The 25,476-nt window shown below is 38.8% G+C and overlaps 1 protein-coding gene across 4 annotated transcripts in view; it reads left to right on the plus strand.

The window, feature by feature from the left end:
* The window catches only part of WDR70 (WD repeat domain 70), a gene marked incomplete at its 5' end in the record, with an annotated part of 197,418 nt that overhangs the window by 52,112 nt on the left and 119,830 nt on the right, over positions 1-25,476 (plus strand). For all 4 annotated transcript variants that reach the window (XM_084233166.1, XM_084233167.1, XM_084233168.1 and 1 more), the window contains 2 exons: positions 2,525-2,678; positions 20,520-20,596. In XM_084233166.1, coding sequence (XP_084089292.1) covers positions 2,525-2,678; positions 20,520-20,596 — 231 coding nt within the window. The remainder of the gene's footprint in view (positions 1-2,524; positions 2,679-20,519; positions 20,597-25,476) is intronic.

Consider the following 25,476-nt stretch of genomic DNA (forward strand, 5'->3'; position numbering starts at 1 on the left):
CTTGTTTCAGGTACTATGCTAAGTGCCTTCCTGCATAACCCTAGTCTTCTGAGATTTATTTCTCTTGGATCTTCAGTAGAGGAAACCAGGACTCACTAAAGTTACATAGCTTGTGCATGAACCGTTTCAGGAGAACCTCTGCAGAATGCTGCCTTCTGTCCCATCTGCTAATTTTCCAGAAACTGGGGAGACCGAGTCTAGTGAGGCCGAAGGGTGTGCTCATCATCTCACAGCTAGTTAGTGGCAGAGTGAGGACGACTTGGATCCCTGGGCTCCTGACTCACATTCCGGTGCGCTTTTCACTACATCAGGACACCTTGGCTCCTGAGCCCCAAGTGACAGCCCCAAACAGCTGTGTTTATCTGCATGTCCTGCATGTCCCAGCTTGTTTTGCTAGCTTAGCAAAAACTACTTAAAAGGATCCTCAATCTTCACCTTCCCACTCCCCTCCACTTACACTCTTGTACTCCCACTTGCCCCATGACTAACTTCACAGAAAGAATTGTGCAATGTCACTAAGCCTTCCTCTGGTGTCAGAGTTACTCCCTGAGAGAACATTCACTTCCTCATGACTCTCGTTTACTGTCAGATTGGCTTTCCTTCTCTTCTCTTTGATCGGAATCTTAGTTGTTTAGGCAGGAATTTGAGGAGCAGATGTTATACCCCTAGAACAAGCCCTTTAATTCTTCTTAGTACTGTGTCTAATGACTCTTAATCCTGTCCTTTTAACTCTGTGACTAGCAGAAATAAGAGTGAAGTGGGACAAGAATGGTAAATTTGATGCTGAACATTTCATTTTAATGTTGGCAAAGAGAGCACATGAAAAGTAGTGAGACAGAGTGAAGATGTTGAATTTTCTTATACAGCTAAAAAGAAAAGTGAGTATTAGTGTGGGATTACTGAGATTTTATATTTCCCTTCAAGTGTAACTAGAGGCATTTGGTAGAGCAATAGCCAGAGAAACGGAGCCTACTGACTTTTTTTCCTACTATTCTGTCATCTTAAATTTCACTGTGTTTTTTAGATTTTCATTTCCCTTTGGAAATACAAATGATTCATCTAAAAAAAAAAAAAAAGAATGTCATCACTTATAGTACTTGCTCTTTCATGGTTAGTGAAGGAAAATTTAGACTGTTCCTATATGGGGAAGGGAGTACCATGAATAAAGGTATACCCCGTGACTAGCTGGTTCATTCCTTTCTTTACAGATTTTGGTTTAACCCTTCAGAACTAGTTATCAGTTATCTGTTTGTTTACACATAAAACAAATGGGACTAAACAGCCTTTGATTTTATCAGTTCCTCACAGAAACTTAGTTTACCAGCTGGGGGTCTGATTAGGAAGAGAAATCACATGGTAATTTGAATAGGGAATGTTAATTATAAAGTGTTGCTGACTATAACAGGATGGGAGTAATGAGGATTGCTTAGTAAAAGGAAAGAGAACTTTAAAGAATATAAGACTGATGAGATCTAAACCTTATTTGGGAGGGGCAAATCTATGGTTCACTGAATGGTAAAAAAAAGGGTTCTGGCATGATGAATGCAGAACCTGCCAGAAACCCATCTCACCTTAGTTACTCTGTTACAAAATCTCCTGGGGGAGTACTGGGGAGTTTACTGGGGCTACTTGCTAGTACTTCAGCAGCCTGGTGGTAGAAAACTGCACAAGCTGCAGGAGCTGGCACTGGAAGAGCTGTGAGTGGTGCTGGGACCTACCGAGAGAACACTCCAGAAGCAAGGAGGAAAGCCCCTTCCTTTTGCAATATCTTTCCAGCGCCCTCTATGGAGAAAACTTTATATCAGGCCAGCTGGAAAAGTAAAACTGTTTTAAGGGCCCAAATCCATTATTGCTGAACAGGTAGTGAAGGGTAAATTTGAGGTTGGACCCACTGAATATCCACATGTTAATGAATGAAGTTGAATACTACCTCACCATGCACAAAAATGAATTCTGGGAAGGTGATAAAAATTCATTAAAGCTAATAGAGGGGGAATTGGTTGGTTGAGGATTTAAGGTAAGTAGTGAAGATTTTAATACATTACTTTGGAGAGTGGGAGGAGACAACTAACAGGATAGCTACCGGTATTAAGGTCCATTTGAGGTTATTGTTCCTAATTTTATAGAATTAGCAATTTGTGCAATCGGTGCCTTTTTTTGCTGGCAAAGCTGAATGTAGTGAAAGTATAAACATTATACTCAATGTCTTTTTTTTTTTTTTAAAGATTATTTATTTATACAACAACCGGGATATAGACCAGATATGCGGGAAGGTGAGAAGATTCACCACAGACAGAGCAGGGAATAGAACAGGCAGACTGATGAAATACACTGCTGAAGGGAGCAGCGGGCGAGACAGGAGAGGTCTGCCACGCCATGTGGGACCCTCGCTGGCCAGCCAGGATCAAACTGGCACTGCAGAAGCTGTGGACAGCTTCATAGAGCTGCACTCAACTACCTGCACCACCAGGGGAGGTCCTATACTCATTGTCTTACTAGACTATTTTCTTTTTCTTTTGCACAGCCATCAGATCAAGTCATTACAGTATAGTAATACAGGAGATATGATTCTTGTTGTATCTGGAAGCTCTCAGGCCAAAGTGATTGACAGAGATGGTTTTGAAGTAATGGAATGTATAAAGGGAGACCAGTATATTGTGGACATGGCCAACACCAAGGTAAGCATGAAAAAGAATATTTCAGTGAATTTTATTAATTTAGTACACACCAACATAATTCCCTCAATCAGTTCATTGACTGTTATTGAGTATCCAGTATGTTAGCTGATACAAACAATTCAAATATAATTTTATCATAAAATTGTATGCATTTGTATTGTAATGGTGCCTTGAGTAGTTTTATAGGTATATTTGTATCTGTAATCTTTATACCATTGTTTGCGTACATGTGTATTTTTTAATAGTGATACAGAAGAGCTCTTTTCAGTTATATATCATAACATACACATTGCAGGGAGAGTAATTACACTTAGACCTTTTAACATTAAAGTTTATTGAGTTTCTAGTGATTCCTGTTGACAAGAGAAATTTTGGAAAATAAAACAAGAAGAAAATTTTACTTACAATCCTACTACCTAAATATAATCATTAACACTTCAATTTCTAAAAGTCTTTTTTCCAATATGTTTGAAAGACACATTGGAATGTTTCTGATCATTCCTGAAACATTGTGAAGCTGTGAAGATTACCAGTCTGGAATTCATGTGGTTTATTAGTTATTTTATCTGGGAAAATGAGATCTTCTTAAAATTTAGGTGACTGGGAAAGTGAGACAAGGATAAGCAGGAATCAACCTTTATACCATATAAAAGAATACTCCAAAAAAAAAATCATAGTTATTTATATGGCTTTTTAAAACTCGTTCATTCTAAACCAGAACTTTGATTCATTGTGTCTAATCAGAGAGTGTTTTCCTCTATGCTTGGAATTCTTAGGCATACTCTTTGTCTGAGATGCAGGTGGGGCACTTTGACCTATAGCTCCTTTTAATAAAGAGTTCTATTTGCAAATCAAGATCTGGTCTCTGCATATTTTCATTGCTGCTGAGGTGTCATTACTTCTAAACTATTATAGAAGGTAGAATTGCGATGTATGGGGGTCAACAACAAACCAAAATAACCGAAACCCAAAATATATAAAAAAGCGTGATTTCACACACATCCAGTTCTAATTTAACTTTGTAATCTTTCCCCTTTCTATATTTGTATTTCCCTTCTCCAACAGCGAGAAACTTGACCTCTGACAATGTCACTGTATTTACTCATTTGTTCAGTGCTAAAGTATATAGCAAGTAGTTTCAGACTGTTATATCCATAGTCTTGTTATAGGCAGAATTCTAAGATGAGTGTAGATATGAACTCCATTTATGAGATATTACTGTGATTAGTTGGTATTCTTTGTCACAGTTGATATTAAGACAGTAAGATTTTTCCATCTCAGTGGATCACATTAGCCCTTAAAAGGGATTGGGTTCCTCCTCACCAAAACAATTTGACTCAAGGGAGATTTTCTGCTGCTGCATTGAAGAAGGAAGCAGAACTTGAGTGATGATGTTGGATATATAGCTAGGGAGGTTTTTTAAGCAGACAGTTGAAGATGCTGCCTGGTTTCTTCTTCATGCTGATAGTAAAATATGACAGAAGAAAGCTACATTGAGGGAACTCTTATTGAAAGGGAACCAGAACTAGATGACATAGTTAATTTTGAGCCTATCCAGATGGCAAAGAATGTTAAAATGAAAAAATTGCTTCTGAAAGTGTGGTCTAGAGAAAAAGCCAAGGATGTGACCATGTAACCTTTTGCTAAAACCTCAGAAAGATCAAAAGATAGAGCGCTCACTTACACTAAAGACTCTTCCAAGGAATCAAGTGTGTTAATTTCCTAACCAAACCAGGAAGTTCAAGGATATAACTAGGAAGTTCAAGGATATAACTTCTTAACCATGTCTGCAGGAGCTATAGATAAAGAAGCCATTGCTTTGAAAAAGTTCATAGGCATGACTTTTATCTAGCTCATATTCAACATGAGAAAGATTTTTATTTGCTGGCTTGGAAGATGGAGCAGTCCCCAGTGGACAGACAATGAAGAAATGGGTATTTCAGTCCTACAACTACAACGAAGTTGGGTTTTCCCAGAAATCCGAGTGAGCTCGGAAACCAATTCTTCACGAGACTGCAGAAAGAAATTCAACCATACCTTATCCCGATTTCGGTTTCTGAGATGAGACAGAAACTCTAGCCACATTGTGACTGGACTTCTCACCTACAGAATTGTTAGCTAATAAATTGGAGGTGTTTTAAGAGCCAAAGCTTGTGGTAATTTGTTGCACAGAAATAGAAAAATAACACAGTTCTGTAAGAAGCAAGCATGCTAAGAAATACTGAATGCCCCTAAAAAGGTGGTGTGACTGTAGTCAAACTCAAGAGCAGGTATTGACTTTTAGTGGGAGAAGGGAGTATGTTTACTTGGTGAATGGAGGGATAGATGTGCTCCTGCGTGTAGTTTGTTTTTTTTTTTTTTAAAGATTTATTTTATTTATGCATACAAGAGCTGGGGTACAGGCCAGAGGTGTGTGTATGTGTGGAGGGGGATTAGAGGATCTACCAGAGACAGAGCGGGGAACAGAACAGGCATATTGACTGAAGTACACTGCTGAGAGGAGCAGCGGGTAAGTCAGGAGAGGTCTGCTGCGCCATTTAGGGGGATCAAACTCGTGCTGCAGAGGCCGCGGACAGCTTCATAGGCTGCATCTTAACCCCTTGCGCCACCAGGGAGGCCCTGCGCAGACATATTTAGAGGTGGGGTCCTTGGATAGGAAAGTGACAGTGTCAGCCACCCACTGGAAGGGTTGTTGCCTAGTTTTGTGTTGGGAGAAGTGGGATGAGTTTTCATGATGAAAGGCAGAATAGCTATTGATGGGAAGAATTGTGGGAACACTAAGGGTTACAGGATGTAAATTTGTAGGGATGATCATCCTTCATGCTGGAATGATATTCTTTTTTTTTTTTTAAGATTTATTTATTTCTTTATACAAGCATTGGGTACAGTCAGAAGCGCAGGAGGGTGAGAGAATTCACCAGAGTCAGAGCAGGGAACAGAACAGGCAGACTGACGAAATACACTGCCGAGGGGAGCAGCGGGTGTGGCAGGAGAGGTCTGTCGTGCCATGTGGGACCCTCGCCGGAGGCCGGGGATTGAACTGGCGCTGCAGAGGCTGCAGGCAGCTTCGCAGCCCAGTGCTCAACCGCTGCGCCACCAGGGAAGGCCCTCGAATGATATTCTTGCATATTATTCAGTAGCCTGGGCATTTGAATGGCATATAGTTATAGGGAGGAAGGAAGTTACTCCAGAATAAAAGTCGTTTATTTAGGTAGAGCAAAAGTCACTCGGGTTTATGCTGAAAGAATTGATATTTGGGATATTGAAAATAAAGCTAAAGAATTGGAAAATAGAAAATTGTGTGACTAGTAAGTGGAAATGTAGAGTCCAGAACTTACCAGGTAATAAATATTTGTTAAATCAATAAATAATGGAAGTTCATGATATCAGTAAAGGAGCTACTCATGGTAATGGCAGAGTTAGCCATGGTTGGAGCTGCTGAAATATCTTGAAAGAGGTAATTGGAGTTGAGTAGATCAAAGAAGAATGAAATTATCTCTTTGATGTGTTCAAATGGATTTTAAAATTGTCCAGGAATTAAAAAGACTTGGACTTCAGAGTCCTTGATTCATAGAAGGAAATGACTAAGAGTATGATGGATTACAACAGGGGTTGGGAAACTAGGGGTTGGGAAACTGCACTCTGTGGGCCAAATCCAGCAGGCACCCTTTTTTTGTAAATAAAAGTTTTATTGGAACTCAGCCATACCTATTCATTTACTATTGTCTATGCCTGCTTTTTTGCGCTGCTGCGATAGTGTTGAGTAGTTGGAGTGGAGACCAAAGTCTAAAATATTTACTATCTAACCCTTTAGAGAAAAACTGTGCTTACCCCCAAATTAAAGCTGTGAACATTTCCTCTGATAAAATGTACTCACACAAAATTTTGGTTTTTCAAGAAGTTTGGTGATTCTTGACAGCCTGTGAATGGACTCAGTTCAGAAGGACTTTAGGCTCAAGCCTCACATTGATTCTTTGCTACATTTCATCTCCTTAGGAGTTGCGCCTCGCTGTTAGCTCACCTTGCCAAAGACAGGGGTCCTTTCATTTTTGTGAGTCACCACATGTTGGGCCTTACCCTATTTGGTGACTACAAATGGCTTCAAAGCATGGCAGCTATTTTACACCTCAGATTAGTGTAGACTAGAACACTGTGTGTGTGTGTGTGTGTGTGTGTGTGTCTATCCAGGAAACTAATGTTGATCATGGACCAGTCATGCCCTTTTTTTATATAAAGCATAGCATATTATGAGAAATGAATAAGTGCTTAATTCTTAATTCTTTCCTGTAGGCTCTCCCCAGATAAGGTTGCTAAATAAAGTAAAAATTTCCTTTTTCTTTTTTCAACCCCAGGAGGCCCTATGTTTAGATAAAGGAGAAAAACTAGTTTATTTGAGGAAAAAGTGTTTGAGTCACTGACCTTTAATAGGTGTCACTTTAAATTTTTTTCCACAAATGTTAGCCATTGTACGGAATCTGTTTAGATCCATTTAAGAATCCTCAGTTGAACTTCATTTTTGTTATGACTAATTTTGGTCATTGTTTTAACACAAGGGTACTTAACATTCCCATTGCCTTTGTCATGTTCCTATCATTACAAACAAGAAACAACTCTTAGATTTTTTTCAGTTTAACCTACAGTTTGTGTTCATTTTCGGAGTATGCGACATAAAGGGGTCACATGTTCCTTCATTTTAATATCCTATATAATGGGGATCATTTTTTTTTTATAATAAATTTTATTGTTATATTCCCCATACAATTGCAGCCCCCCCATTCTGACCCCAATCCCTCCCCTCCCGCCCCCACCCCCCTAAAAGTGTCTCTGGTTCATAGTTTTTTGTTGATTTTGATTTTCACTTTCTTATAGTTATTCATTTTCCTGGTCCCTTATTTAAGTTTTCTAGATTCCTGCTATGAGTGAGACCATCCGGTATTTTTCTTTTTCTTTTTGGCTTATTTCGCTGAGCATGATCCCTTCCAGCGCCATAAATGTTGCTGCAAATTGCATGTGTTTATCTTTTTTGAATGCTGAGTAATATTCCATGGTATATATGTACCACATCTTCTTGATCCAGTCATCTATTTTTGGGCATTTGGGTTGTTTCCAAAGCTTAGCTATTGTAAACAGTGCTGCTATAAACATAGGGGTGCAGGTGTTCTTTGGAATTGATGTTTCTGTGTCCTTTGGGTAAATACCTAGGAGTGGAATTGCTGGATCATATGGAAGCTCTATGTTTAGTAGGTCCAGAAATCTCCATACAGCTTTCCACAGTGGTTGGACCAGTTTGCACTCCCACCAACAGTGCAGAAGAGTTCCTTTTTCTCCACACCCTCGCCAGCATTTGTTGTTGCTAGTTTTTTTAATATGTGCCATTCTCACTGGTGTAAGATGGTATCTCATGGTAGTTTTGATTTGCATTTCCCTGATGGCAAGTGATGTTGAACATTTTTTCATATGCCTGTTGGCCATTTGCATTTCCTCTTCAGAGAAGTTTCTTTTAAGCTCTTCTGCCCATTTTTTGACTGGATTATTTTCTTTGTTGTTGTTGAGTCTCATCAGCTCTTTGCAGATTTTTGTGATCAGTCCTTTATCATTAGTGTTGGGTGCAAAAATGTTCTCCCAGTTGGTGGGGTTTCTCTTTGTTTTTGTTATTGTCTCTTTTGCTGTGCAGAAGCTCTTTAATTTGATGTAGTCCCAGCTGTTTATCTTTGCCTTCACTATCACTGCTTTGGGTGATGTGTTTGTAAAGATGTCTTTGATGTGCAAATCACGTAGTGTTTCGCCTATATTTCCTTCTATATATTTTATGGTTTCAGGTCTTATGTCTAGTTCTTTAATCCATTTTGAGTTGATTTTTGTGTATGGTGTGAGGTAGTGGTCAAGCTTCATTCTTTTGCATGTAGCGACCCAGTTTTCCCAGCACCATTTATTGAACAAACTTTCTTTGCTCCAATGCATAGTCTTTGCTCCTTTGTCAAAGATTAGTTGACCATAAATCTGTGGGTTTATTTCTGGATTTTCTATTCGATTCCATTGGTCTGTATGTCTGTTCTTGTTCCAATACCATGCAGTTTTGATGATTTTGGCTTTGTAGTATAGTTTGAAGTCTGGGAGTGTGATGCCTCCATTCCCTTCTTTTTTTTTCAGGAGAGCTTTGGCTATTCGGGGTTTTTTGTGATTCCATATGAATTTCATCAATAATTGTTCTATTTTTTTGAAGAATGACATTGAAATTTTGATTGGAATAGCATTGAATCTGTATATTGCTTTTGGAAGGATGGCCATTTTAATAATGTTTATTCTTCCAATCCACGAGCAGGGGATGTCTCTCCATTTCTTTGTGTCTTCTTCTGTTTCTTTTAACAGTGTTTTATAGTTTTCTTTGTATAGGTCCTTTACCTCTTTTGTTAGATTTATTCCCAAATATTTGATTTTTTTTGTTTCAATAACAAAAGGGATGGTTTTTTTGATTTCTTCTTCTTCAGATTTATTGTTTGTGTATAGGAAGGCTACTGACTTTTGCATGTTGATTTTGTATCCTGCCACTTTACTGAACTGATTGATGAGTTGAATTAGCTTTTCTGTGGAGTTTTTGGGGTTCTCTATGTATAATATCATATCGTCTGCAAATAGTGATAGTTTGACTTCTTCTTTTCCTATTTGGATTCCTTGGATGTCTTTCTCTTGTCTTATTGCCCTGGCTAGGACTTCCAGTATTATATTGAAAAGCAGTGGTGAGAGTGGACATCCTTGTCTTGTTCCAGATCTTAATGGAATTGCTTTCAGCTTTTCACCATTGAGAATGATACTGGCTGTTGGCTTGTCATAGATGGCCTTTATGATGTTGAGGTATGTTCCTTGTATCCCAAGAATTTCAAGGGCTTTTATCATGAATGGGTGTTGCACTTTGTCGAAAGCTTTCTCAGCATCTATTGATATTATCATATGGTTTTTATATTTCTTTTTGTTGATGTGTTGGATAACGTTGATTGATTTTCGGATGTTAAACCATCCTTGTGCCCCTGGAATGAATCCTACTTGGTCGTGGTGAATTATCTTATGGATACATTGTTGGATTCTGATGGCTAAAATTTTATTGAGGATTTTTGCATCCGTGTTCATTAGGGAGATTGGCCTGTAGTTTTCCTTTTTTGTGTTGTCCTTGTTCGGTTTTGGTATTAATGTAATGTTGGCTTCATAGAACGTGTTTGGTATTGTCCCTTCCTTCTCAATTTTTTGGAAGAGTTTGTGAAGGATAGGCACTAATTCGTCTCTGAATGTTTGGTAGAATTCATTTGTAAATCCATCAGGTCCTGGGCTTTTGTTTTTGGGGAGGTTTTTGATTACCATTTCAATTTCGCTAATTGTAATTGGTCTGTTTAGGTGTTCTATTTCTTCTTTATCTAGCTTTGGGTGATTGTAGAGTTGTAGGAATTTGTCCATCTCCTCTAGATTGTTAAACTTGTTTCCATATAACTGTTCATAGTAGTTACTGATTATTCTTTTGATTTCTGCTGTGTCCGTTGTGATTTCTCCTCTTTCATTGATGATCCTGTTTATTTGTGCTTTCTCCCTTTTTTCCTTTGTGAGCCTGGCTAGGGGTTTGTCTATTTTATTGATTTTTTTCAAAGAACCAGCTCTTGGTTTCATTGATCTTTTGGATTGTTTTTTTAGTTTCAATTTCATTTATTTCTGCTTTGGTTTTTATTATTTCTTTTCTTCTACTGGTTTTGGGGTTTTTTTGTTGTTCTTTTTCTAGATCTTTGAGCTTCGAGATTAGGTTGTTTCTTTGAGTTTTTTCTTGTTTCTTGATGTGAGCTTCTATTGCTATATATTTTCCTCTTATTACTGCTTTTGCTGCATCCCATACATTTAGGATATTGGTGTCCTCCTTGTCGTTCAATTCAAAAAATTTTTTAATTTCTTCTTTGATCTCCTCATTAGTCCAGTGGTCTTCCAGTAGTGTGGTTTTTAATCTCCATGAGGTAGGAAAGTTCCTTGCCTTCTTTTTATGGTTTATTTCTAGTTTGATGCCTTCATGGTCAGAAAAGATGGTTGATATGATTTCAATCTTGGTGTATCTGTTGATGTTTGTCTTGTGCCCCAGTATGTGATCGATCCTGGAGAATGATCCGTGTGCGCTTGAGAAAAATGTGTACTCCGTTTTTTTGGGGTTTAGTGTTCTATAGATGTCTGTTAAGCCCAATTGCTCTAGGTCCTTATTTAGAGCTTTGGTTTCTTTACTTATTTTTTGTCTTGTTGATCTATCCATTGTTGATAGTGGTGTGTTGAAGTCTCCCACTACGTATGTGTTTTCTCTGATGTCTGTTTTCAGAGAGGACAACAGTTGTCTGATATATTTTGGTGCTCCTTCGTTTGGTGAGTATATGTTAATGAGTGTTATTTCTTCTTGAAGTATTGTCCCCTTGATCATAATGTAGTGACCATTGGGGTCTCTTTTTATCTTTTTGAGTTTGAAATCTGTTTTATCTGATATAAGTATAGCTGTTCCTGCTTTCTTTTTTGGTCCATTTGCTTGTAGGATTGTTTTCCATCCTTTAACTTTGAGCCTATTTTTATCTTTTGTAGCTAAATGTGTTTCCTGGAGACAGCAAAAGGTTGGGTTTTGTTTCTTAATCCAGGCTGCAACTCTGTGTCTTTTTATTGAAGAGTTTAGTCCATTTACATTTAGAGTTAATATTGATATGTTAACATCTGTATTTGCCATTGTGTTTGTCTTTCCTTTGATTTTATTTATTTATTCTTTTAATAACTTTTTTTTTTTGGCCTTCTTTCATTGTTATTCGTCCCTCTGAGGTTCTGGCTTTAGCACTCCTTGTAGTATTTTTTGGAGTGGGGGTTTAGTTGCAATGAAATTCCGGAGTTTCTGTTTGTCTGGGAAGGTCCATATTCTTTCTTCAAAGAGGAAGGAGAGCTTTGCGGGATAGAGTATTCTTGGTTGGCATCTGTTTTCTTGGAGTCTGTTGACTATGTCCCTCCACTCTCTCCTTGCCTGTAGTGTTTCTTCGGAGAAGTCTGATGTCAGCCTGATTGGCTTTCCTTTGAATGTTATCTGTTTCTTCCCTCTTGCCAGCTTCATTATTTTTTCCTTGTCCTGGATTCTTGGGAGCTTTACTATTATGTGTCTTGCTGTATTTTTTCTTTCGTCGTGGAAGTTTGGTGTTCTTCTTGCTTCTTGTATATCAATTTTCAGCTCCTTCTTCACATTTGGGAAGTTCTCTTCAATTATCTCTTTGAATATTTTCTCTGTTCCTACTTCTCTCTCCTCTCCTTCTGGTATTCCTATAACTCTTATATTTCCTTTCCTCATGGAGTCAGATAGTTCCCAAAGTCTTTCTTCATTCTTTTTCCTTCGTACTTCTCTTTCCTTTTCTGTTTTGGTTCTTTTTATTTCTGTGTCTTCAAGAGCACTTATTCATTCTTCCATTTCATCAATTCTGCTTTCATTGCTTTTCCCAGAATTCTTTATTTCTTCCACTAATTCTTTGATCTCCTGCATTTCTTTTACTTCCCTCTTTAGGGACTCAATTTCATTCTTCTGATCGTTGATTATTTTTCCCTTATCATTGTTTTCCTTTATGACTTCTGTCAGTTTTTTAATCACGGCAATTTTAAATTCTCTTTCTGGAAGGCTCAGAAGTTCTTCCAAGTTACTGTCGTTGCAATCTGGGGGCTGGTTTTCTTTTTGTGGTGTGCTTTTTCTCTGAAGAGTTGCTAGGTTGCGTGTGGTTCTTCTCCTCCCTACTGTCTGTTTTCTAATTTGCCGTATGCGTTGGGACACTGTGTAGTTGGGACTGGCCGGCATCTTGGGTGAGCTTCTCTGCTCCCCTCTGGTTCCTCCAGGAGTCATCTGTCAGTTTCAAGCAGTCTTTATTGGAGAAAGGTCCCTGTCCTAAAATGTCGATGTGGGGACACACTCCCCTGTGCGCCTGGTCTGCCCCGGCGGTGGGTTCCTGCTCCCCCTCTGGGCTTGGACTGCAGGCCAGAGGGGGTCTGGCGTGGGCGAACTTCCCCCGCTCACCTCTGGCTCCTGAGGAAGCCTTCTGCAGGTAGTCTTTACTGAAGAAATGTCCCTGTTCTAAAATGGTGATGTGGGACACACTCCCTGCGCGTCCGGTGTCAGGCACACTCTTCTGCGTGCCTGGTCTGCCCTGGCTGTGGGTGCTCGCTCTCCCTGTGGGCTCAGACTACTTGTTCGGAAGGGGCCCGGTGTGGGCTAACTCCCCAGCTGGCCACTAGCTCCTTCAGGAGCCTGTGCTGGCTTCAAGTCGCTAGGTGGCGCCAGAGATCTCTCCTAGAGCCCTTGGGGAGCTGATTTTCCACCCCGTGGGACAGGAAGCAGAGCGGGGATGGTAGGGTACACCTCAACGTCTTTGGGGTGCTGTGTCTGCCTTGTGCCCCACCGTCGTGGGGAACCCACGCCCCTAATTACGTGCCCCGGGTCTCAGTTCCAAAGCCCTCAGTTCCAGGACGCGGGCTGTAGCCCAGTTCAGTGGCGCGGGAATGGCACCTTTTGCACCGCTCCCGTGCCTGGGCGCCTGGTTCCTGCTTACTCAGGGAGGGACCTTCACCTCAGTGAGGACCTCCGCGCGTCTCCCCGCAAGCCTAGGTCGCAGGCGCGGGGACCTGGGCAGCAGCGATCCAGGTCTGCACTTGCTTTTCAAGCGCGCCGAGCGCGCCACTTTTCCGCTCAGCGCAAGCTTACCGGCAGCCCGGGCTGTGTGCAAGTCTCCCGGGGTCTTTGTTCTTCTCTAATGGCGCCCGGAGCCATTCGCTCACCGCCGCGGCGAATCCTGCAGGGCTCGCCTCAGCTCCCGTTCACGGGGTGTCTTGGCTGCAATAGTTCCTTTCCACTCACAGTCCCGCTTGCTGCGTCCTTGGTGGCCGTTTTCGTTTGTTGTTTTCCTCCTCTCTGCCGGTCGGAGAGTGCCGCCTCTGTGGGCGGGGGAGGGGAGCAGGGTTCTGCGCTTCCCTCCCTTCTAGTCCTCTTTTATGACCACTTTCTTCTTTGGGCAGTTTGCTGGAGTCACCTGTTTATCTTCCGTGTCCCAGTTCTCACTGGGACCTGCCGCTTTTCCTCCCTATTAACTTTTTTTAATGGGAGATCTTACTCGCAGCGTCTCCTCGCCGCCATGTTGCTCCGCCCCCCTTCCGATCATTTTCTTTTGGTTCTTTAAAAAATATCCTCTATGTGCCGCAGTGCTGTTTCAACTCCAGTCAACAAATATCACTAAAAATTCTGTCTTGGGGGGGGGGTCCTTCCTTAAAGACCAACATGGATGGGTTGAGTTGTTGGTTTGCTGTTAGAACAAAGTATTGAAAATGTGTTTCTGAGAAATGAACTGAGCAGCATCTATAGAATCCCTGAGTCTGAAAGTGGGAGAGGAAAATGGTAACCTAGGAACTGACTGGGAGGTAAGCAGAGTATGTATTGAAGTCAGAGAGCCAGCAGGGCTGTCAGAGGAGATGGGACTGAATTAAGTGGAAGAAAATGAGGGGTGTGGAGTACTGTGAAGATTGAGGAGGCCAAGACAGTTTAGTATCTAAATCCTCCAAGCAAGATCTTGGATTATTGGGGTCTTCCTTTTATTGCACATGATAAGCTATTTCCTGACCCAGAGGCAGATTTTTACTGAAGTGAAATTAGACCAAATGGTTATTTGCTGCTAGGCATTAGGAATTCTTTTTGTCTTGGATAACATAGTCTGAAAAATTTCTAGTTTAGGAAGAGATTCCTATAGATTTTAATCTATCAGCCATTCAATTATTATCTTTCAGTAAAATGGGTGCACTAAATTGAGGGGAACCTAACTCATTCTTCCCTTCATGACATTATGTCATATCTGACAGTAAATTGTCTCTTCTCATATTTTAACTCTCAGCAGCGGTTGACATGACTGATCATGTCCTTGAAATACCTTCCTTATTTGACTTCCAATTTATTCTTCTGTCCTGGTTTTCTTCTTATTTCATTGACCATTACTGTTTACTCTTGTTTTGTTGTTCCTCCTTTTGATTCAACCTCCTAAATGTTGGAGTATCCAGAGGTCAGCACTGAGCCCCCCTTGGTATTTATACCTAGTCCCTGATTGAGCTCATTTGGTCACATGACTTTAAATACCATCCATGGACACTGATGACTTACAAATTTATGTTTCTTGCCATGTCTTCTTCCCTGTCCAGTGATACCAACAACTTATTTCACAAACTCACTTGAGTGCAAAATAAGCATCTCAACATCAAATGTCCAAAAAAAGGAGTATGTGATTGTTCTTCTTAGACCTACTACTTTTGTGGTGTTATCTCAGTAAATGGCTCCACCATTTACCAATTGATCAGCCCCCAAACTCAAGTTCTGCTTGACTCCTCTCTTCCCTCATGTATATCATCTGTCTCAATGGTAAACCATATTTTACCAAGAAAACTTTATGAATACAAACTGCTATAAATATTTGTACGTAAGTGTCATAAGTTTTCAGATCAGTTAGGTTAATACCTGGGACTTTTATTCCTGAATCCGATGGTCAAACTATGTTTCTTTGTAAAAGATGCCTAACTATATTCCAGAGTGAATGTATCATTTTGTGTCTCCGCCAACAATGAATTGAGTTCTTGTTACTCTCCATTCTTGCTAACAGTTAGTATTGTCAGTTTTTTTTAACTTAGTTATTGTAATAGGATCGCATTGTTTTAATTTGCATTTTCCTAATGACTAATGATGTTGAGCGTCTTTATATGTTTACCATCTTTATAGCTTTGTTTTTTTTTTTTTAAGATCCATGCTTTTCTTTTTTTTAAGATTTATTTATTTATACAAGCACTGGGTATAGTCAGAAGCGCAGGAGGGTGAGAGAATTCATCAGAGATAGAGCGGGGAACAGAACAGGCAGACTGACGAAATACACTGCTGAGGGGAGCAGCGGGCGGCAGAAGAGGTCTGCGCACCATGTGGGACCCTTGCCAGCAGCTGGGGATCAAACCGGCGCTGCAGAGGCTGCAGGCAGCTTTCGCAGCATCTCTCAACCACTGCGCCACCAGGGGAGGCCCCCTTTATATCTTTGTTGGTGGGTGTCTGTGTTTTTGGTTTTTTTTTTAATTTTAACTAAAACATCATTTTGAAAGAGTTGCACATTGGTATGAAATTATGAGAAAGAATATGGAGAGAACACAAAATCCTTCTAGTGGAGATCTATGGTAAAATGATAATGTCATGAGCAATATGTGGCTAGTTACACAGACAAGATTTTGAATATTTCCATTATCACATGACCACCTCATATTGTACTGTTGTTTTTTTTTTTCCTTTTTTTAAATAGAGGCATGTTTTATTTATTTGTTTGTTTGTTTGTTTGTTTATACATGTTCTGGGTACAGTCAGAAGCGCGGGAGGTGAGAGAATTCACCAGAGCCAGAGAGGGGAGCAGAGCAGGCAGAAGGACCGAAGTACACTGCTGAGGGGAGCAGCGGGCGGCAGGAGAGGTCTGCGCTCCATGTGGGACCCTCCTCTGGTGGTCGGGGAGCAGCCGGGGATTGAACCGGCGCCGCAGAGGCCGTGGGCAGCTTCGCAACCCAGCGCTCAACTGCTGCGCCACCGGGGAGGCCCTGTTGTTTTTTTTTAAAGACAGTATGTTTTTTTATTTATTCATTTAGTTTTCACAACCCTCCTTACCTATTATATTTACTAAGGTAAAGTTGGTTTGCCTCATTGTATTTGTTTTAGGAGTTATGCCACTAGGACTACTAGGGGTTCAAGCCATTAGGAATGCATGTTTTCACACCATGCCCCATATCTTCCACCATGCTCCACTGGGCCTCCTCCCTCCCTCCCTTTTACCCTCCTGTCCTTCCCTTCTATTTGCTGTTTTGCAGTCAGACATCAAGGGTTTGTTACTACTTTAGTTTTGTATGACACTTTGTTTTGTTTCTCTATATTCCACATATAAGTGAAACTGTTCAGTATTTGTCATTTTTCTTCTGACTTATCTTGCTTAGCATTATCCTCTCTAGGTCCATCCATGTTGCTGCAGATGGCAAGCATTCATCTATCTGTCTGTCTGTCCATCTGTCTGTCTGTCTCTCTCTCTCTCTCTCTCTCTCTCTCTCTATCTATCTATCTATCTCTGAGTATTATCCCATTGTGTCTATATACCACATTTTCCAGATTCATTTCTCTGTCCTTGGCACTTAGGATTCCATAACTTGATTTTGCTGACTCCATCATTCACTTTATATTTATTTATTAGCATTCTACAATATGGATCAACTTTCTATTTATAAGTATTCACTTTAGGATTCTTATTTTAGCCAATGGTTTACAATCCAGTACTCTCATTATTTATTCTGATACCCTAATTGTCTCGAATTTGGGTGGTGGAAGCCCCTTCAACTTGCACTTCCATCATTTTAATATAATCCCATGGTTTTGCACTAGCTCCTTCTTTTTCAGTACAACAGAATGTTTCATGTTCATCTTTTATTTTTTCCTACTCCAACTTTAAAATCAGTAATTTCTTCAAGGAGCCCTGGTTCATTTTAGTGGAGAATGATATTTCAAAACTAGAGTCTTTGTGCAGGCTTTGTTTTGGGGTGTCAATGCTTCTAAATAATCTTAGCATATGAAGCTAGAGCATCATTTGCACATTTACATATGTAGAGGGAGCATGGCACATTTTATATCTACCTATTACAAATCATGACTTCAGATTTCTGTCCCTAATTTCAAACACCACAGAATTCATTCCAGTTTTCCCTCTGCTCACTTTTATAACTCCCTTCTCCAACTGTGGGAAACCTGACTCCCATTTTCCCCAATATATTTTCTCATTTGCTTAATTCTTCATTATATTGAAAACGGTTTCAGAATTGTTAATGCATACCACTGCAAAAAAGAAACAAATGTATTAACTAGCATTCAGTATTTATTTACCATTATTTTTGGTCTTTAGAATGGCAGTATTAAGTTCAGTGTATTAATTTCCTAGGACTACTGTAATAAATTAACACACACTTAGCTTAAAACAACAGAAATTTATTCTTTTGCAATTATGGAGACCAGAAGTCCTAGATCAAGGTGTGGGCATGACCATGCTCTCTCTAATGGCTCGAGAGGGATCATTCTTTGCTTTTTCCAGTTTTGGGTGGGTTCAGGTTATTCCTTGGTTTGTTGCTGCCTAACTTCAGTCTCTGCCTCCATTTCACAGAGCCTTCTCCATCTTGTGTTCTCCCATTTTCTGTCTCACATAAAGGTACTTGCCATTAGATTTAGGACCTGCCTGAGTTAACTCACACTGATCTCATCCCCAGTTTCTTAATTATATCTGCTCTTTGTTCCAATAAGGTCCTAATCACAGGTTCCAGCAAGTAGAACATGGACAATCTTTTTTGGGGCCACTATTAAACCTACTTCAGGATATAGAACTACTGGGTTATTACCCTCTGTTTATCCTTTCAAAGTATTTGTTGTTTATTTGAAATACAATTCGGTTCATATGTCTTTGTTTATATTTAAATTTAGGTATCTCCCCTCCTTGTTTTTGTATATATATATCATTACCACAATTTCAAAAATCAAATAGCATACTAATAAAGAATTAAAATTATGGTGACTTTTATGAAGGAAATGGGCAGTACTCTGGTAGAAAACAATGAAATGGGCCATAATTATTCTTTACAAAGCCAGTAGCATGTGAACTGAGCTAGTGGCATGTGAACTGAGATTTGAAAAATGAGAAGAAGCCACTCATGGGAAAGTGGAAATAAGGAACTTTCCAGCAGATGGAAAAGGATGTGTGAAGGCCCTAGTGTAGGGAAAGAGCTGGGTGAACTGGAGAAAATAAAAGATCAGTGGACTAGTGCCTATTGGACAAGACTGAGCACAAAATAAGATGTGAAGAAAGCAGGAGCCTAAAAATTTAAGTTGTTGTAGACTATGTAAAGAGGCTAGAAGCCAGTAGAAGATAATAAGCAGAAGAGTGGCACTTTTAGAAATTTATTTTTAAAAGACTATATCGATTGTTATGTGAAGAGGGAAAGTAGAGACCAGTAATAAACACATTCTAGTGCCTAATAACTGCTGTGGAGACATGAGATAATGTCTGCTCATGCAGGAGCAGTATTGGTGGAAAAGGAGACAGGTAGATGGATTTGAGATGTGTATTGGATTGAATTTACAGGACTTGCCAATAGATTGAATCAGCACATAAACAGTTTAGAGGTTATGGTTATTGGTATTTAAGGATGGTTTCAGATAGTTATTAGTTAGTGGAATTAAAGGATAGTATATATTTAAGGATGATTTCCAAGTTTGTAGCTTTAGCAGCTGGGAAAGAAGTTATTTCAAATGAAGGGTACAGTAAGAATCAAGATTTTCCTATTGGGCCTATTATGTTTGAAAGTTCATGGCATGCAAATGGGAATGTCAAGAATATAGTTGGATATGCAAGTCTTGAACTCAGGAGAGGAAGTGGAATTTCAAACTTCCCTATCTAGTTCTTCCAGGCATTACTTCAGTCCTTCCTTGTTGCAGGAAGAGGTTCTACCTCTTGGTCCCCATTTGTGTCCTGCAAACATGGACAGAGTGTCAGGATTTAGCCAGCCATTATTTGAGGCACTCTGGGCAACTTGGACTGGAGATGGTCTCCAGTCCCATGTGGGGGTACTTCAGTTCCAATTCATTCGTTCCAGAGAGTTACAATTATTTCCCTTCTAAGTCATTTAAATATGCACATTTTGTTCTTTTTCAGGTAGCTTTACTTGGGACTCTTTCAGAATAAGAGACCCTGCCATTATTATATTAAAAAGTAATAGACTTTTCTGCCCTACCTGAACCTGAGTTATTACATGCAACCATTCTGGTTGACTTTGTTACCTAGGGTGAAAAATTATGTGTGTGTGTGTGTGTGTGTGTGTGTGTTTATATTTGATATGTTCTCTGTGGCTGATTTGTGTGTATGTCTGTTCTTATAGCAACATCACATTTTTTTAATTATAGTGTTTTTATATTGTATTTTATATTTAGTAGGGCTGATTTTCCTGATCATTTTAAGATGTTTTTTCCTTTTCTCATATACATACAGTCGTAGTGTGGAGTCAAGATTATTGACACATTTTTAGAAAGTGTGGAGTTTTCCTCTTACCTTGTTTTTACCTTCATTACTTGTAAATTCTTTCTGTTTTTGTTTTCCGCTAAGAAAAAAATGTCTTTAAGGAATAGCCTTTTTATGATCGTTTTACCATTTACTTTTCTCCTAAAATTAGGATGTTATTTCCCCTCTATTTTTATTCTTTTTTTTAAAGATTCATTTATTTATTTATACAAGAACCGGGGTACAGGCCAGATGCACGGGAGGGTGAGAGGATTCACCAGAGACAGAGAGGGGAACAGAACAGGCAGACTGACAAAATACACTGCTGAGGGGAGCAGCAGGCGAGACAGGAGAAGTCTGCCACGCCATGTGGGACCCTCGCCGGCCAGTCAGGATTGAACTTGCATTGCAGAGGCTGCCAACAGCTTCACAACGGTGCGCTCAACCGCCTGCACCACCAGGGGAGGCCCTATTTTTATTCTTATTAAGCATCTATTGTATGCAAGTATAGTGCTAATTCCTGGGTATGGGGCCGTTGCACAACATGAAAATAAACAAAATGAAATAAACATAGCATATTATGAAATACCATTGGGATAAGATAATAGTTTGTAATTAAACAAATTTTAGAGAACTAAAATTTTTTACTTTTAAGTATAATGTTTAGTTTCTGGTCAGTTTATTTTTTACCTTTTTGAACATCTCTTTTCCTTTGTTTTTATGTTTTTGTAAGGGTCACACAGCGATGCTACATACTGGGTCATGGCATCCCAAAATCAAGGGAGAATTTATGACTTGTTCAAATGATGCGTGAGTATTGTTAGTAATCTAATACATTCACACTTTTAATATTTTCATTTTGTAGCAGTCTTTCTAGTAAAGTGAGAAATAGTGTATTAGGAATCCTGATGTTTATATATTCTTGTTACTTTGATTTTAACTGATAGTATAAGTTTTGATTAAACAAATGTGGAAACTATGAAAATGAGAGATAAACTCCAATAGAGTTTATCAGGAACATTGGATCAGATTGATGCTATTATGGGAATTCAGATGGTTTTGAAGTTGTGATTTATAATTTGTTGCTTTTCATAGTTAATGCTGATTTCTATCTGAGACTAATAACAACTATAAATTTATTGTTTAAATAATTGTCTTTGGAAGTAATAACTGAAAAAAATTGCTTAAGTGGTATTAAGATTCTTTTATGTTATTTTTGTTGGCCTGGATTCAAGAATATTAGAGCAACTTTTTCCTAGTCTGTTATATTGCGTGATTCATTTCTAGTATAAGGAAAGTTCTGAAGAATGTGAGAAAATTAGGATTAAAAATATTAGCAAATTAAAAATATAGATGGTATTATTTAGGTGAAACTGCTATATTTTTCTCTATTGCTGTATATTTCAGGACTTTTTTCTACCTAGATTATTTTGTCTTTTATATTTTTTGCTTTCTGATATTTATAATTTGCCTCATTATCTTTCAAAATTGCTGTTCACATTCTTGAATATTTCATGTTTTCTGGAATTAGGGTAGGTAGTGATGGTATTACATATGTCAAATGAAGAAAGTGGCTATGCCTTTCCCAAGTACATAGGATTCTAAGTAGTTGAGCCTGGCTGTGACCCAACCATGTTAAGTACTTCATCAGTGATTTTTACATAGGTTATGGTGGTTGACATACAGATGCATTCATAGGATACAATTCCCTTTTCCAAGACATGAAAACTCACCTCATCAGGAGCACTTTGCAATATATTCCTTATTGGAAGGGCAAATTCTCTGCTTTGAAGTCTCCAGAAGGGCACCCAGTGGTGATACTATCACATTATTTGACTCATGAGGATCCTTAGACTTTCATTGCCATTAGAGGTCCATTATTAACAGACACACTCCATCTTAATTGGTAATGCTTTGATTATACTTTATTGTGATTGTCAGTTGAATGTTTTATTATGTGACCCAGTAAAATCTTCTAAATAGGTTTCAGGAAAAAAGTTAATAACCATGACATATTGGTTGCTTCATACTGGAAAACTTCATGGCTTGTTAGGAGCAACTAACCTCTATCAGGCGTCATCTGAAATTTTAGATCTGATACTATAAAATTCATCCTGAATTAAGAAATAGTCTGTGATTCAGAAAATAGTTTAGTGAGGACCTTTAGGCAAAACCTGTCCTATATATAGAGAAACATTTCACATAGCGACCAATCACAGAAAAATAATGACAGGATTAGGAGGATAACAAATACTGGAGAGATGACAAACCCTCACAAAATAATGTCTCCTTTCAGAATCAGGGAAGAGAGAAAATATAACAGAAAAGGTGGGCAGTGGCAGTGCCCAGGGTAATTAAAAAAAAAAAGGTAGACACAGAGAAAGAGGATCTGAACTAGCGTAAAAGCATAGAAACGCATATATTTCACAAACCCATTTGTATGTAAGCATTTGTAAAATAAGACTTCTAAGTACTGAATGAGTCTTTGAGGATAGATTTTTGGAATCATTGGTAGAATTAAGAGCCAGAGACTTGTTTTACTACCCCCACCCTCCAAAGCAAGACCAATTTTTATTCTGGGCTGCACATGCAATGTTAAAAAAATACCTACCAGCAACATGTGGGTAGGTACAGGGGTCAAAGAAAAGAAGTGTTGGTACTGCTTCCCTGAGGAATCAGAAATCTCAAAGAGGAGTTTGAAATATATTTATTGGTATAAATTCATTTTACAAAAAAGTAGGAAAGTGGTAAAGGAAACATATGGGTGATATGACAGATCACAAAAATGGCCACATTTCTTCATCTTTCTTTGTATCCATGCCCTTTACAATGTGACTTTGCAGTTACTCCCATAAGAGTCTGCCTCATTAATCAGGGCTGGTCAACAGAGGGTGGCAAAAATGATGGTGTGCCTGAAGAGTATAGGCTTCTTAAGAATTCTTGTGAGCTTCTACTTTCTTGGAACCATGGCATCACGAACTTTGGCTTCCCTGCTGAAGACTTAAGAGATCTGGTGAAGAAGAGTTCGGTTGGCCCAGCTGAGGCCCTCCTAAATCAGCGTAAAGTCATCCAGCTCTCAAACTTAGCTTAGATCCAAACTCAACATAGATCAGCACAACTGACAGACACATGAGTTAACCCAACTAGGAGAGAACACCCAACTGACTGCTGCCTGGTGTCTCATAAGCAATAATAGTAATTTATGACTGTTGTTTTATGCAATTAAAATTGGGGAATATTTTGTTCTGCTTCAGTTGTTAACTATAGATGATATCATTGAATCATGTTATATAGTATCAGGGTTATTTAGAAGAATGTCTTTGTTCTTAGAAGATACCAGCTGATGAGCATATGCAACTAACTAGTATAGCAAAAATCAAGTATGTATGTGGTCTGTCTCTCCCTCTCTTTCTCTCTCCGTCTCTCTCCCTCTCTTTCTCTCTCTCTCGCTCGCTCGCTCTGTATGTGTGTATGAAAAATTGAGGCTGCAGATGTTATGGTTTGGTGTCCATTTGGAAGAATATATGAGTATTTATTAGACTACTCTTAATATTTTTATAGCTTTTCAAAAAAAATAATTGGGAGAATCTTCTTCATAATGGTTTGTTTGTATGTTGTTCCCCCAACCTTTTTCTTATGATAAAAGTTGAATATGAGATAGAGTAAACAGGGTCATGCTGATTATAGTTAGTTGCACTCTCCTCAATTAAGTTTTTCCTTGGATATTTTTTCAGTGTATTTTAAGTTTCTCCATATCAGTGCTGACTTAAAATGTAAGACTCTAGTGGCTGGGGATCATCTGCATTGAGCAATACATACCAGGATTTCTTGTGTTCCTTGGAATGCTAGAACCTATAGAATGCCCATGGAGAAAAGATTCCTTATTCTTCCATTTGGAGAGTCACACTACCAAGGAATAAGTGTTTTGACCATCTTTAGAAATACATTAACAGATGAAACCAGCTTTTTCCAGACATAGTGATACAATTCCCTCTCTTCTATAGCTGGTGATGCCTGTTACACTCTGAGCATAGTGTTCCCAGGAATACACTTTGGGAAATGAAGGTATAAAGTATAAATATTTTTTAATTAAATTGTAGCTTATAAAGATAAATTATATCAATTAAAATTTTTGGCAAAACATAATAGAAAATGCATGCACTTTCTACACCCTGTGGGACTTGGGTTACCCTACCACTAGTCATGACTTTCAGCTAGTGATTTATCACTGAGACTCAGATTTCTAGAAAGTGGGCTCATACTTGACTCACAAGATTGTAATCTGGACTAAATGTGTATGTGTTGTTCAGAGTTCATATCCACACATAGGGCCAGCCTTGGATTAATTTGGATTAATGGCTGTGCTGTAGACATTTCAGTCTTGAGTTTTTCTTAGCGTTTGTCTCCCATCTTAATGAGCATCTCCTACTTGAGAGCATGTGTGGGACATGTTGGGTCTCTCAGGCTTTTGTTGGAAGGCTGCTGGGCAGATTGTACTTGTTTTTTTAGTAATAAATAACATACATACATATAATTGTAAAATTCTCAAAGGAACAGTGATTTACATTAATGGAACCCAGAAAAGTAAACTTTTTTTTTAAATCTCAAATTTTTTTTCCTATTTTAACTAACAAAAATATATTAGTTTCCTATATTATTCATAAGTGTTTTGAGTATAATTTAACATCTTCATCATTTATAAATCATCACATTGTTATATGATATACCTCATCAAATCTTGGCATTTGTAGGCCTATTTATAGCTTTTTGAATTCTTGACTGCTATTTTTATTTTTCTGTTTTCCTTTTCTGTTGTTAGTTCTTGTTGCTTGTTGGTGTGATTATCTTACAAGTGCCTCAGTTTCTCTCAGGTTTTTTGCTTCTAATAAGCTGTAGACTGGGCTGGGGTAGGGCAGTTCAGGATTTTTAGAATTTGGAGGGAAATGGAATAAGCAATTTATGTAGAGCTTAAGTTTCTTTCATTTTGAAATAATAATTTTTGCCATCTTCTTTGGCTGCTAGAAGACTTTTTCTTTCTTGTTCTGAGGTTTTATACTGTCCATGCTGCCAATAACTAAGGTGATGTTTACATTCCTGATGGTTGTTCTTTGAACATGCCCTCTCAGAAACAGAAAATATACTATTTAAAACATGGTTCTGCAATATCTGCTATTGCTTTTATTTAAATCTTTAATGCCTTTTTAATGTAATTTCATAGATTTTCATTTTAAAGCCACCAGGAAGCTTTTAAAAACTGTTTCAACAACTACCAGAATTTAAAAAAAATTAAGTCTTGGGCCTCCCCGGTGGCGCAGCGGTTGAGCGCTGGGTTGCGAAGCTGCCCGCGGCCTCTGCAGCGCCGGTTCGATCCCCGGCTGCTCCCCGGCCACCGGAGGAGGGTCCCACATGGCGCGCAGACCTCTCCTGCCGCCCGCTGCTCCCCTCAGCAGTGTACTTCGGTCCTTCTGCCTGCTCTGCTCCCTGCTCTGGCTCTGGTGAATTCTCTCACCCTCCTGCGCTTCTGACTGTACCCAGTGCATGTATAAACAAAAAACAAACAAACAAATAAATAAATAAAACATGCCTCTATAAAAAAAAAATTATAAAAAAAAAAGATGGGTCTAAAAAAAAAATTAAGTCTTAATTTTATTTTTGTGTGGGTAATTAAAATATTTTTATATATTTTTGAA

This window comes from Talpa europaea (assembly GCF_964194135.1).
Source record: "Talpa europaea genome assembly, chromosome: 5".
In the NCBI taxonomy this organism is placed as follows: Eukaryota; Metazoa; Chordata; class Mammalia; order Eulipotyphla; family Talpidae; genus Talpa; species Talpa europaea.